The sequence below is a fragment of the Tenrec ecaudatus genome, chromosome 3 (assembly GCF_050624435.1).
Source record: "Tenrec ecaudatus isolate mTenEca1 chromosome 3, mTenEca1.hap1, whole genome shotgun sequence".
NCBI lineage: Eukaryota > Metazoa > Chordata > Mammalia > Afrosoricida > Tenrecidae > Tenrec > Tenrec ecaudatus.
In genome coordinates, this window is record NC_134532.1 from 119001342 (window position 1) to 119016081 (window position 14740).

Below are 14740 nucleotides of genomic sequence, written 5' to 3' on the forward strand. Positions count from 1 at the left end.
ACGCTTTTTTGCAAAAGCCCAAGCTAACAGAGGGGAAGAAGGCTAAATACGGCATGTGTGAGCATGTGGACATGAACTGATAGATGTAACACAAGACATGTGAACGGCATGTCTGTGTATTTCCTTACCAATGAATGCAGATAACCTATGCCTTTCCTGGGAGTGGCTGGCAAGCTAATTTGGTAGTGATAACAGGATACCGAGGCTCTATAATTAACCAGAGATTTACTGAACTATGGAGTGAGGCTGGAGACAATTGGAAGAATGACAAAGAGAAACGTTAGGACACATGAGGTTGCTCTAGAATGTGACAGGTTGTTGTGCTTCTAGATTAGCTACTTGCTTCACAAATTCAATTTATTATACAGTGCTTGGAATTTAGTATTAGGCTTACTAATCTAATATTTAAATGAGTAGTCCCACCCCTTCAATCTTCTTACCTGTTTAGGTTGCTCTAATATTTGAAGGTATGGGCCATCCGCTAAAAACAGAAACCAAAAGAAACTGTGAGGCTTCTTAAATTCAGTGTAAAACACAAAAAAAGCAAATCAAAAACTGAAATTATGCTTCTTTTTTTTTTTGAAATTATGCTTCTAAATAGGTGCTTCAATTCAACTTTCTACCTAAAGTTCCACAAGGACATCATTTCTCTACAGCTTTTGAAATACTGAATTTCCCCTTAGTTTAACAATAGTTTTACGCCTTTAGTGAAGGACCATAAATAAGTGTTTGTTGAATGGGGATGGGTCATGGCCCAACTCAACAAAAGGTAAAATGCCAAATGAGAATTAATATGTCCTAACTAAGCACCATATAAGTAACACAAAACCAATTAACTCACACTGTCTAGTTAATCCCGACTCCAAGCAGCAGCAGGATAGAAAATAACCGCCCCGTGGGGTTCCCAAGGCAGTGAATCCAGATGGAGACGGAGGCAATTACACAATTTCATGTCAACTGGAAGATACATAAACGTGTAGGGGTGGTCTTCACCTTGGCAATCAGGTCACAGCCTGATAGTGCCTCCTCAGGAGGAGGGCTCTGGGAACCTCCCGCTCTCTTTGCCTTTACCTTCCTGCAGGAGAAGCCACTCTAAAACCCGCCAGAGCCACCACCACTGGGTCTACACAACGCTGCACCCACTGGCCTGGGATCTTCCTGCACTCTGCATCCGTGCACATGGCGGCGTGAGTCTGAAGAGGGGCTTCTGGACTAGTGTCGGGCATACCGGCTTGTTCTTGATGTTGGGCTCTGTCGTACATGTATGTGAGTGTCTCTGGATTGGTTTCTCTAGTCACCCCAGCCCACCACGGCGACAGACTGCATCTTTCCTCCCCAGAGTGGCTGGGAGGAGGTTTGAACTGCTGACCTCTCAGAGAGCAGCTGATTGCTTGAGCCACGGCAGCACCAAGGCTTCTTAAAATGACACAAATACCAATTAAAAGTAGCAATCACTTCTGGGACTTGATGGTATTTTCTTTGCCCTTCATGCTATTAGACAATGATTTCCATTCCTGGTTGCCTTCTCAAAGAGAAGAATTCGATTACGTGAAATTAGAAGGGATTGAGCTAGCAATCTGCAGGTGTATAATACACAGACATTGATCTCAGGCTACTTGCACTAGATTTCCAGTTTCTTTGGTTTCTTGAACTCATAGCCTCTACCCTTAATTCCTTACCTGCCTGGCCTGTCCTCCTCTCACTCCCTCATTCCCCAGCCAGCACCCCCCACTTAGATTTGGTTTATTAGACATGGTGGATTCATATAGATCCATATGCTTAGGGGATGTTTACATGATGTTTATAGTAGTTTTAAAAAGATCACCCTCTCCATTTATAGAGCGCTGAATGCAGGTGTATACAGATGTAAACATTTTTATATACGATGTGGGGGAAATAGATCTATGTATATATAGTTATAGGTTTAGTATTAAGGAAACAGGTGGACAGTGGGCCCCTACTCAAGTACTCCCTCAACACAAGAACACTTTGTTCTAACAATTTGGCAGTCTGCGACGCTCACTTTCCTGTCACGATCACTTTAGACAATGAGTGCACAAGCAAATGTGGTGAAGAAAGCTGATGGTGCCCAGCTATCAAAAGATATAGCATCTGGGGTCTTAATGGCAAACAAAGCGGCCATCTAGCTGAGAAACAACAAAACCCACATGAAAGAAACACACCCGCTGAAGACAAAGCGGGTACATAAGCAAATGTGGTGAAGAAAGCTGATGGTGCCTGGCTATCAAAAGATAGAGTCTGGGGTCTTATAGGCTTGAAGATAAAAAAGCAACTATCTGAAAGCAAAACAACAAAGTCCACATGGAAGAAGCACACCAGCCTGTGAGATCACGATGCATTGAAGGGATCAGGTATCAGGCATCAAAGACCAAAAAAATCATAGCACTGTGAAAGAAGGGGAGTGCAGCGTATGTGCCCAGGGTCCATCTGTGGGCACTTGGACATCCCCTTGCAGAAGGGTTGTGGGGAGAAGAGCCAGTTGGGGTACAGTGTAGCAATGATGAAACATACAATTTTCCTTTAGTTCACCCGCACTATCATGATTCCAATTCTACTTTAAAAATCTGGCTGGACTGGAGGATGTACACTGGTACAGATAGGAACTGGAAACACAGGGAATCCAGGACAGATGAACCCCTTAGCACCAGTGGTAAGAGTGGCGATACCAGGAGGGTGGAGGGAAGGTGAGGGAGAAAGGGGGAACAGATTACAAGGATCTACATACAACCTCCTCCCTGGGGGACGGACAGTGGAGAAGTGGGTGAAGGAAATGTCGGGTGGTGCAAGACATGACAAAATGATAATTTATAAATTATCGAGAGTTCATGGGGGAAGGGAGAGCGGGAAGGGAGGGGGAAAATGAGGAGCTGATACCAAGGGCTCAAGTAGAAAGCAAATGTTTTGAGAATGATGAGGGGGCCAACAAATGTACAAAAGTGCTTGACACGATGGATTACATGTGGATTGTGATAAGAGTTGTACGAACCCCCAATAAAATGATTTCATTATTTAAATAAGAAAAAGTAGAAAGTGTAGCATTTACATTAAAATTTTAAATTAAAAAAAGATCGCCCTCTCATACCAACTCAGTCTGGAACTAGCACAAGCATTCTTATAAAACCCTGAAAGTATCAAAATTCAAGATCAAATTGAATTGAAGTTACACACGCAACAAATAACTACTGTAAAAGCATAATGAAATTAAAAGCTTGATTATACTTCGGTTGTATCTAACTGTGGAAATTCAGAGGAAAATGAGAACATAAATAGTGATCTGCTGAATATGAGAGAGGGCCTAAACTCCCCAGCCAGGCTGTTTGTAAACAGCACCACCATCCATAAAGGCATGTGGTCTTTCCCACAGTGTGAATGTAAATGAAGATGGTCGTGCTCAAGAATGCTATACTATTTCTGCGTCCGTTGTAATCCCCACAGCTTCTCTCAGCTAGCAGTTCAACGTCGAACATTTGTTGTCTTTTTCTGGGTGTCCTTGTGGTGACCCTGCTTCTAATGGAAGCAATGCCCGATCGGACACGATCCTCACAAATGTGGTTGCATACTGAGCCCCTTGTTTCTCCCCCAGAAATAAATTCACGACAAAGGGACACACCTTCAGGTGAAAAGGAAAAGCAAATTATAATTTTTAAAATGTATGTTCATGTGCTCAGTATTGTGGTGAATCAGGATATGGCCAGAAGACTGTAGGAAACAAATGTAGAATTATTTCCTGTTATTCTTCATGAAATTCACAGGGAAGTAGGTTGCAAAAATGGGGAGGAACTGACCAACACAGCATAATGGAGGTGAATGATCATCTGTCCGAAGTTCCTTCCAAGAAACTTTAAACTACTTTAAGAAGTACAATTTTTAAAGTATTTTTCTAAAAATGCTAAAATTAAATTTCTGATAAAAAAGTAAAGCCAAAAGAGAAATATTTTGATCCCACAAGGATACAACCCAGCTTGGTCCAGTGGAGGGTCAGTGAGTACGAGGAAACAAAGACGGACTGACATCAGAGTGGCAGCACGGCTGTGCGGATGGTGCATTCCTTCCTGCGGGCGCGGGGCCACCTGGAGTAGGAATCCACTCCACTGGCACCTAACGGCGACAGCACCCGACCCACCGGGAGAGCCCCGGAGGCCCAGAGCTGAAGCGTTCAGGTACTGACAGAGAGCAGTCAGGGGCTCAAGCCACCAGCCACTCTGTGGGAGGGAAGCCCTTTCAATCAGCTCACGTAAGGACTTTAGCCTCAAAAAGCACACGTGAGTTCCAATCTGTCATGCGCTGGGGTGCCTGAGTCGAATCAGCTGGACGGCACAAAACACACACTTAGAGCGCAATATAAACTCTACCACACACGAACACAGTCTCTCTCTCTGATGTTAAATGGCTATCAAGAGAATAAGCCTCTAAGAAAGCAACATTTGGGCAAGAAGTCATGGGAAAATAGAGGAGGCCGACCTTGTTTAGAGTAAATTCCAAGAAGTTAGGCACTTGAGTTTTGGCATTCAGTCATTGAATGTACATTTCCTGCAGGCAGAAGCCCGTTCTTGTCATTCCATGAGGCATTATACTGAGGAAAGCCATTCAGCCGGAGGGGGCGGGGTGTTGAGGGACCGCACAAAAAGCTACCAAGACATTGTTACACAGGAAGCAGGCCTAGAGTCCACACCGGACAGCGGCATCTGAGGAGATGAGAGCCCAGCTATGAATGTCCGTGCAAGCTCTGTGGGGACGCCTAGAAAGGGTTTCGAAATACCACCGAGGGCAATGAAGGTCAACGTACACCAAACATCTTTCTCTTCCGTGAACTCATAGAAATATTACAGATAAAAATGCACTAACACGTTCTGAACTTTTTTTTCTTATTAAGCGCCAGGGTAAATGATACTTTTTAATGAGCATGACATAAACTGAGTAAGTCTCCCGAGGGACACAAGCAAGTCCAAGTTAAAGTTCAAAAGCCTGATGTCCTCCTTCAGTGATGACCAAACTCCTTGTTTTATCTGTCACCCCTGTAAAGCCTTCCACTGCTTTTGAACAGCTGTTAAATCCCACGGGGGATGAGAGGAGCCAGACAGAACATAAAAAGTTACCATCGCCAAGCACACACCAATACATAAAAGACCAAATGAATCTATTTTAAAAATAATGAACACAGTCATGTTCGAAAACAGGATTGTATTAGGAGTTCTTATCCAATGGGTCAGAATGTTAAACTAAAGGTTTTCAAAAAGTCAATTTTCCTACTGAGAGGATTATTATGCTTTCTTTCCCCACCGTTCGACCTACACAAGGCTCACACACCAACTGTTTGGGATCAAAAATTAATGTGACTTCGGGAGTGAAAATGAACCCTGATATTTGGTTTGGAGGAAAAGGGAAATCCGTACCTTGCTGAGGAAAGATTGAGAGTTTAGCATCAGTAAAGAAATTCCTTCTCTGAACATATCCCTCTAGCACATATCTGCCTCAGCAGATTTAACAATGAGCCAATAAGTGAGGAGAGGCATTTCTGTCAAATATTTTTCAAGAAAAAATTTTGAAAAAATGTTGAAGCCATAAAGAACCGCTTCCTAAGTACACCACTTTCTAAAAGAGACTTATCTGCAAATCGGGCATTCTAAAAGTGAAGGGGACAAAGACAGGTGAAACAGAACAATGGTTTTCTTACCTGTTGGCAGTGGCATTTCTGGTTGAAATAATTCCGGATTAAACATTGTATGGTTCAATGGATCCAGGTGAAACATCTGTAAAGGAGAGTGTTAACATTGGTCAATCACGGTCTCCTCGATGCTGCTGTAAATTTTTGAATTTGGAACACCAAGACAGAACGACAGGAACCCAAACCCAAACTACAACAAATATATGAAAATATTCGAAATAGTTATCTTAAAAATTCTTTTCTGAGGCTGAGTTAGATGTCTCACATGAACGGAACTTTGCATAGGGTTGGGCTATGTTTACGTGACGAAGGATTTGAGAAGAACCTAGCTAAGATATCCACAGTGGCAAAGACCTGCGTTATCTCATTAGCTGATATTCTCGGACAGGTGGATGCTCTCCCGGCTGTTGTGGAGTGCCAACAAGTCAGTTCTGACTCACTGCATGGGGTCTTAAAAACGTTAGCACCCTAACATTTGATCTTCCACATGACCCGATTTAAATGTGTTCTAGTTTTTAATATTTTTCTGCTTTCTTTTCAACTGAAGTTTTGCATCTGTTTTACTTTGTTATTCTTAGGTTAAAAAAAAAAGTTTTTCTCTAAATGAAGTCCATGATAGGTAAATCTATAGAGACAGTTAACTGGATGAATGCTTCCTTGGGGCTATGGCAGAGGTGGGGGATCTAATAATGAGGGCAAGAATGAAGAAAATGCTCTAAAACTGGACATGGTCATTGCACAACTTTTTTGGCTAAGAGTGAACTGTTAAATTCTATGTTACATGAATTTTTTGCCAAAAGAACTTTTTTTTTTAAAGCACAATGCTTAGGGCAGAATGAAAACATAAATAAAAAGTTCTTTTGCCCTCTTTGGTGGGGTGAGGGGTGAAGGGTGAGGGGTGAAGGGTGAGGGGTGGGGTGGAGGTGGGGGCAGGGGAAGCTCATGGAAAAGTCCCATGAGCTTTTCATTCCATTTTCCTATGAACTTCTTGAAGCCTCCCGCACGCAAAAGGATGCAACACAGCCAGATCCTGCTATCACAAAGTGGACACTTGATGGAGTCGTTGAAATGTTCATATGCTTTTTAAAAAGACAATGCTGTGCCCACTCCAAAGCCCCTGAAAAGAATTACATACGAATGAATGGAATCCTGAAAGCTACACATTTTTTTTTCATGGGGGTAATCACACGCCTACACTAGTCAGCTAACTTCAAGACCTACAAGAAAAAAGGCAGCAGGTCCTGAAAATGTATAGTCCTAAAGGCTGATAATGGAGCACTGAGTTTTCCCCTCCCCTCCCCTCCCCACTCTGCATGTCCTAGCACAATACAAACTACCTGAGACTTGGTGGGGATGAGAGGCTGAATACTGGACCCGCAGAGATGTCCACAGCTAACCACACAGCCTGGGACTGCTGTCTTCTACAGCAAAAGGGGGTCTGCAGATGTGACTCAGGTGGGCGATTAGGCTGGATTATCCAGGGGTTCTGCTCAGAGGGAGGCAGAGCAACTGGGTGACTAACTGGGTGACAGCGCTACAACAGCAGCAGGATGCTAGAGTGCTGCGAGCGAGGAGGGAGAGCGGTCATATGCCAAGGAGTGAGGCAGTCTCCTAGCAGCTTTGGAAGAGAGAATCAGAAGCAAAACCACCAGAGGGCAAGCACAGAAGTATCTTCAATTCAGAATTTTGACCTCCAGATCTATAGTTTGAGTTGCTTTATGCCACGGAGGGTGGTAAAGTATCACAGCAGCAACAAGGAACTCACCCAATGGGCATGAACTCTACTGGGATGGAATTCAACACTATCTTGAGAACAGCCCAAACTAAGCCCACTGACATTGAGTCGGTTCAGACTCATGCTGCTTTCAGGTCCTGTTAAGTCATACTAACCTACATACAAGTAGTGCGATGTTTGAGCCCACTGTTGCAGCCACTGAGTCAACCCGTCCCAGATGGTACTACGTTGGATTTCCAATACTGTAAACATTTTTGGGATCTGTCTCATTCATCTTTTTCCTGAGGTGCAGCTGTTGAGTTTGAACTGCTGACCTTGTGGTTACCAGTCTAACACCTACCCCACAGATCCATCAGGTTTCCTTATCTTGATAATTGCCAGATTAAAAACAAAAAAAATTGCCACTACCACATAGTCTATTCTGACTCATAATAGCACTATGTTGGGCTTTAGAGACTGAATCTTTATGAACGCAGACAGCCTCATCTTTCTTCCCTGGATTGGTTGGTGAATCTGAACCATGGATCTTGTGGTTAGCAGACCAATGCCTATTCTACAGCACTGATCTCAAGAACACATTTTTCTTTCCACTTGATTTATTTGGAATTTTACATGAATCTTTCTGAACTTGCTATTTGATTCCGTCTCAAGAAGCCATGTGTTTGAAAGGCATGTGGACAGCACAGAAATCAGCAACATGTCACTCCCTCTTTGATAATGTGCTACTACTAGTACATGTGCAGGAACTAGCATTAAACCAAGACACAACTGCTGGGCGGGACTAAGCCATGGGAGGTTATGACATCTGTAAGATCTCCCAATAAAATGACAACCTCACCCATACACACACAAAAGCCACTGGGGCAACTCACCTCCTTGTGTGTATTAATCAGACATTGACAATCTTGGGCAAACTAAGAACCTAGCGTTCATAGTAACTCAAGAGTAAGGCACAATAAAACAGAAGTTTATTCAATTAAGAACACTTCAGATCTGTCCCAAGAGCTGGACATTTCCCACTGAGGAAGAACATGCTTCCACTGCAGGGATCACAAGTTAAGTTCATTAAAGCTCCTCACTGTTCACCGAAAATGAAATACAAGGAATAAATAAAAGAGTTACGGGGAAAAGAGGCCCACCTTATAGAACATATTCATAATCCAGAGCAGAAAAGGTGACTGAGCAGAAATCCTCGTACCCTAGAAGGAGGCTACAGGTGACTGGCTAGAAGGCAGAGCTCTGATCTCAAGAGGCCAGGAAGAGAGAGATACACATTCTACTACAGACAACCAAGAGGGAAGCTCTGTGATGGGCGGCTTGTCAGGAGTGGAGAGAAAATTCTAGAACAAACTAAACACTAAAAAGAATGCATTAGCTTTAGGAACTATAAAATAGAAAGCTCGAGGCAAGACAAAAAACAAAATGAAAAACTTCAAGGGCCTCTCCTCTCAAGAATGAACGTATCAGGACATGCCCCACCTCTGGTTGCTGATGATCACAAAAGTGGCCACATAAGAAAAACTTTCGAAATGAGTGTTTTCAGCATGTTTTCCTCTTGTGTGGCATAAAAGGCCACCTCTTGTTGATCAGATTTCCTGTGTGTCGACAGGAAAGCATGATTGACAGCCAAGCGGAAACCAACCCCATGCTGGCTAGAGTGTGTCTTTACTTGGTAGAGATAGTATATGAAAAGTGAAAGGTAAAATGTAGGTGTTTTTGTAATACCAATAACACAATGTTTTTCATGTACCAATAAAAAAGTATTCTGAGATTTTTTTCTACAATACTGTTGTTGCAATAAAATTAAAGAATTATCGAACATCAGAAAAGAAATACATGGTCATTCTAAAGCAATTTAGAACACAACCAAGAGTGATGAATGTTATGTGTTTATAGAAAGTGTATTGGATCCCTTAAAAAAGTATTTCACTTTTGGTTTTATTTTCTGATTCTTTGCATATGTAAAAGAGCCCTGTGGCCTAGTGGTTATGCGGTGGGCTGCTCATCTGAAGGTCAGCAGTTCAAAACCACTAGCCACTCCACGGGAGAAAGGTGAGGCTTTCTACTCCTGTAAAAGGTTGTAATCATGGAAACCTGCATGGGCAGTTCTACCCTGTTTTAGAGGGTCACTCTTTTGAGTCAGAATCAACTCAATAGCATTGTGGTTGGTTTGGGGTTTTGTTTGTTTGTTTTGCATATGTCTAATTGGGATTTCTATTTATTCAGGTAGTTGGATGCCACAATTTCAATACAAAGTGACTATGAACATTAGATCAGAGCACGCTGGCGCCTTCCTCTCCTTCACATGCTTCCCTTTGTCCTGATCTCACCCAGCAAGCTGCTGCATCTTGGAAAGCTTAGCTGCAGGGGACCTCTGGGCAAAGTCTCCCACAGCCTGCTCTTCCCGCGCAGGGTCACAGGCTTTCTCTCTGCTTTTCTGTTCCACCCCAGACAGATCCTCGACTTTGTCACTGTGGAAATTATACAGAACGGCAGTTTCCCCCCATGGAAATTCCGTATTTCCATGTAGCCGAGGTTCTGGCAGTCTATAGCTAATGAATGAAACACCTGAGTGCTTTAAATATTTCTTACTAGGCATTGCGTTAGACTATTCATATTGCCGTTGGAGCTCCCCTTTGTAGCTTGTTGCCATCAACTTGCTCTGACTCACGGCGACCCATCTGTGCAGAGCAGACCTGCTGCACAGGGTTTGCAAGGATGCAATCTTCCAGAAAGAGAAGTAGCCAGGCCTGTCTCTTGAATGCCTGCCTCTCAGTGGGTTCAGACTACAAACCTGTTAGCTAGTATGTGCTACCCAGGGACTCAGAACCTGCAAACGGCTTTCAAATGGCTCATAAAAAACACGTATATGTATGAGCCCAACCTCCTGCCATCGAGAGGCTTCTGGTGGCAACCCTACAGGACAGAGCACAACTTCATATGGATTTTAAGGTTTTCCGTCTTTACTGAAGCAGAAGCTGGTGGGGTCCCACTGCCATCGTAGCTAGCTGCCCAATGCTGAGTGTCTGTGTAGGTATACACATCATCTTTTACTTCACGTTTTCCACAAATGTTTTGAAGGCCCCTCTTACATTGCTAATTGTTGTCCTCTCGGTACTCACTCAGGGCAACTGCACGTGTGCCAGAGCAGAGCCACACTCCTGAGGGGACTCAGGGTTCGGAGCTTTCCAGAGCAGAATGACTGAGGTTCACCTCACCCAGGGCTTTCTGGGTGGGTGTGAACCACCAGTCACCCAGTGCGTCATCGTTCCCAAAGGACTTCCAGCAGTAGCCTAGTGCTTCATGGTTTGCACCACTGAGGGGCTTCTTTGGTATTTAGAGATATAGATCTACAAATGACGAGAGATGGCGAGAAGCTAAATGCTAGTAAGCAACTAAGTTATGTGAAGATTTGTTAAGCTAGTCTTCATTTGTGTAGGCTTCGAATTTTTCCAAATAAAACTTAAGGAGGCAACAAGGACAAAGAATACTCACTGCACTTCACACGGCTGGTGTAAAATTACCAAAGAACCAGTGCTTGCTTCCAAGGAGTCCCAGGTGGTGGAACAGTCGACATGTCCAGCAGCTACCTGGAAGGTGGTGGCTGCAAGACCAGCCAGAGATGCCCCGGAAGAAAGGCGTGGTGATAATCTTCCCCCCCAAAATGAGCTATCAGGGACACAATTTGACGGTGATATACATGGGGGCACCATGAGTCAGAAATGACACACTGACAACTTACAAGCTCCCCAATCATATGCATTCTCCACTGAGTTTTTTCCACACTCCTGACAGTTGGAGTCTTAGGGTAGCACAAAAGGTTAAGCACTTGGTAACTAGCCTGAAGCTTGGAGGTTTGAATTCAAGAGAAAGGGCTGCCAATGGACATCTGAAAGGTTGCACCACTGAACAGCATATGTGCCCGTCGACTCTCAAGCACATGTGGTTACCATGAGTCACAGTGGGCTGGGCAGTAACTGGTGTTGGGAGGGGGGGGAAGAGGGCAGTTTGCTTTCCTGTTTTGCAAAGGAGAGAAGGTGAGGACCAGTGAAGAGTGCGGCGACTGGAGGCTGATGAGCAGGTAGATACCAGTCAGCATTAAGAGATTTTCAGATTCTAAATCCAAATGTTGTCCCACAGCATCAATCTGTCTCGTTGGATGAACTTGACATACATATTTTAAAGGATTATTGTTTGATCTGCAGCATATACAAAATGAATGTAACAGTTTGTGCAGTGACAGGATTTCATGAAGCGACTCACTGTTTTGTGAGGGGTCCTTCTTGACATCCCACAGAAAGTCGGTGAAAGGAACAAAACTTGGAATACTTTTTAAAAACGGATTTTAAAGTCTTCCTGATCCTACACTGCTAATGTTGTCACTGCAGATATTTAAATAGGAATCCAGTTATAGAGCTAAATTATAAATGAGGATATATTATATGATAACTTACTCGTTCATGCCCTACCATGTATGGATCGTCTTCTGCCATTCTGGAGCTGTAAATAAAAACAAAGCAAAGCTGTAAGCCTGGAATTAACCTGAAATATTCTCTTCAACATCCCGTTCCAAGCAGGAGTGAACCACTGTTCCGGCACACTGTCCACAACCCTTTTGAAAGACTTGGAAGAGCTGGGCATTTGCAGCTCCTCTGCTATCTAACTAACAGCACGGGTACTGCGTAATCAAAAAATTACCACTTACACAGAACCCCGAAACCCTCCTACCAGGCTCAGAACAGTGTCTTACGAGTTTGCTACAATTCGCCTCCCTCTTCTGGATAAAGATCACACACATTTGGATTTTTGGAAAGCGGTTTCTTTTTATCGCTCTCTAAGGTTCAGCTCTGCATGTTGTTTTTCACTCCCTCATCAACTTAGCTACAGTTGTAGAAATGGCTGTGTTTTCTACAAGCTATTCAAGTTGAGACCCTAAGAAAGGGTCACTTGACTGTAAAAGGAGCCTACTAACACTTTCTTTGTTAGTAGCAGCAGCACTACTAACACTTTGCCAGGAGAGGGCTGCTCACAGCTTGTAGGGCATGTCCACGGAAGCAAGCCATTTCCTGCCACGTGTCTGATACCATCAAGATGCATCGATAATTTCTGGTGACTTGAATGTGAAAACCAGAAACTAAACAGGATCGATAGTTGACAATATGGCCTTGGTGATAGAAATGATGCCGGAGACTGCATGATAGGATTTTTCAAGACCAACTACCTATTCATAGGGAATACCTTTTTTCAACCTCACCAGATGGAATGAACAAGAATCAAATGGAGCATATCAATGGATAAGCGCAATGTCCTTAGAACAGGGACAGGGGCCAAGGCATTAGAGACCATCAATCAATCACACGAAGACTACCAGTGCAAAACAAAAGTTCTAACCACGAGGACAAATGTTAGTAACGTGAAAAATCCCTACCTTTGGGACACCCAAGGGGCTTAACCTTCAAGAAAAATATTAAGATGCTTTTCAGTTGGCTTAGTCTCAACTGAGCACCTTAGCACCTAAATCTTCTCAAACAATTTTCCTTCAAGGTTTCAGTAACGGAGGTTGAGTCTGCCAATGAATCACAGGTTTCAGAACCTGGCCAATGCCTCTGGTGCATTGATTATAAATCTACTTTTCCATTTGCGGACAGCTTTCAAGACGCCCGAACATTTAGATTTAATATAAAGCAGTCCTCACTCCAATTTAAAAGCTCAAGTAAGTGCTTTATCAGCAGTGTTGCATTGTCAGTCATCATGACCACTAGAGTACTTAAAACCGTAAGTCACTAAACTATAGGCACTTGACCAAGCATCACATTAAAGAACGTCTCCAGCATCCACCCACGATTCATGCATTCATCTTTGCCCCCAATCAGAGTTTCAAAAGCCCGACGAGCGTCGTCAGCAGCGTCGAGGGCACCTGGAGTGATGACTGAAATCTGAACTGCTAAGAGTTTGCAGCCAGTTAAATCCATGGGGAAGAGCAGAGGGAGTGGAAACCCTGGAGTGATGTCCATGTTCATTTGCCGCTAAAAAGTAAAACATCAAAACAAACCTAGAATCATTTGGGAAGGATGAATCTCTGCATAATATATGCACTGATTGTAAGGCAAGCTTTCATTCTGAAATCTGAACTATTAACAAGACTTTTGAAACTGAAGCATCAGGAAAGACCAGGGAATGCCCCTACTACTCCCCAACTCGACCCGCCCTCCCCTTTGCTAGTCCTGTGTTTTTAAGGATCTTAAAACTGAAAGAGAGATACTCAGTTGACTCCACAGAAGAAGCGTCTAAGCTTGGTAACTCTCTTCTCCAGTGGCAAGGTTTTCGGGGAGATTTTCGGGGAGATTTTCATACCAGAGAGGAGAACAAGGAAATGGAGCTAGTTAACCCAAACAAAACCAGCTGTCATCAGCCTAATTCTGACTCATGGCACTCCCTGTGAATCGGAGTAGATGTAGTCTTTGTATGCTTTCCAAGGAATGGTTTTCAAAAACAGACATTCAGGCCATTCTTTGGAGGTGCTTCAGGATATGTGTGAATGACCACCCCTTCGGTTAGCAGTTGAATACTCAGCTGTCTGCACCAACCAGGCCCCTTGTGGGAGTTGTCACGGTTGTTATTGGCCATGAAGTTGCCGCTCACTCAGGGCAAACCCGTGGGTGCAGGGTAGAACTGGGCTCCATAGGGTTTTCAAAGAGGCGACCTGTAAGAAGTAGACAACCAGGTCTGTATCCCAAGGTGCCTCTGGGTGGATTCAAACAGCCAACCTTTTGGTTAGTATTCAAACACCTAACCATCCAAGGAGTTTTTTAGTTAGACAATAATGACTTTCCTAATGAGTTGTTCTGGTTTTTTCCACATGAAAAACATGTTAAAGCTAGCTTAGTTCTGAGTAGGTAGTGAGTTCCTCCTGCAGTGCTGAACAGGTGTGGCAATCCTGCTGCCAGCACCATCATCCAGCACTCAGCAAGACAGAGTGAATTAACATGAAGGTCCCACAGGCAGACCAATAAGGATGGAGCTGGGTCATTCGTCCACTTATAACAGAGGCACCTTTATAGGACCAGATATAGCCAATCTCCTTTGAACAAGGCTCCACTGTAAGAAATACAGTTTACATAACAAACCCAGCCCATACATGTGTGCACACACACTGAACCACAATGCATGCTTACTCATATATATTCTCTCTACAGTCTAGTGTATTCATTCTTAAAAATGCTTGGGAAATCAATCATGATCTACTGACGGTCACATGTACAATTTGAGAAACCGAGTGTTTAGGTGACTACTGGGAATCAGGCAGCTCAACTGACAGC

The 14740-nt window shown here is 43.6% G+C and overlaps 1 protein-coding gene across 4 annotated transcripts in view; it reads right to left on the bottom strand.

The window, feature by feature from the left end:
• The window catches only part of NFKB1 (nuclear factor kappa B subunit 1), a 143677-nt gene that overhangs the window by 107782 nt on the left and 21155 nt on the right, over positions 1–14740 (bottom strand). For 2 of the 4 annotated variants that reach the window (XM_075543986.1, XM_075543985.1), the window contains exons 2-4: positions 11876–11921; positions 5696–5771; positions 441–481 (exon numbers count right to left, since the gene is read on the bottom strand). In XM_075543986.1, coding sequence (XP_075400101.1) covers positions 441–481; positions 5696–5771; positions 11876–11914 — 156 coding nt within the window. In that variant the 5' untranslated portion in view covers positions 11915–11921. The remainder of the gene's footprint in view (positions 1–440; positions 482–5695; positions 5772–11875; positions 11922–14740) is intronic. The other 2 variants (XM_075543983.1, XM_075543984.1) reach the window with 2 other exon arrangements.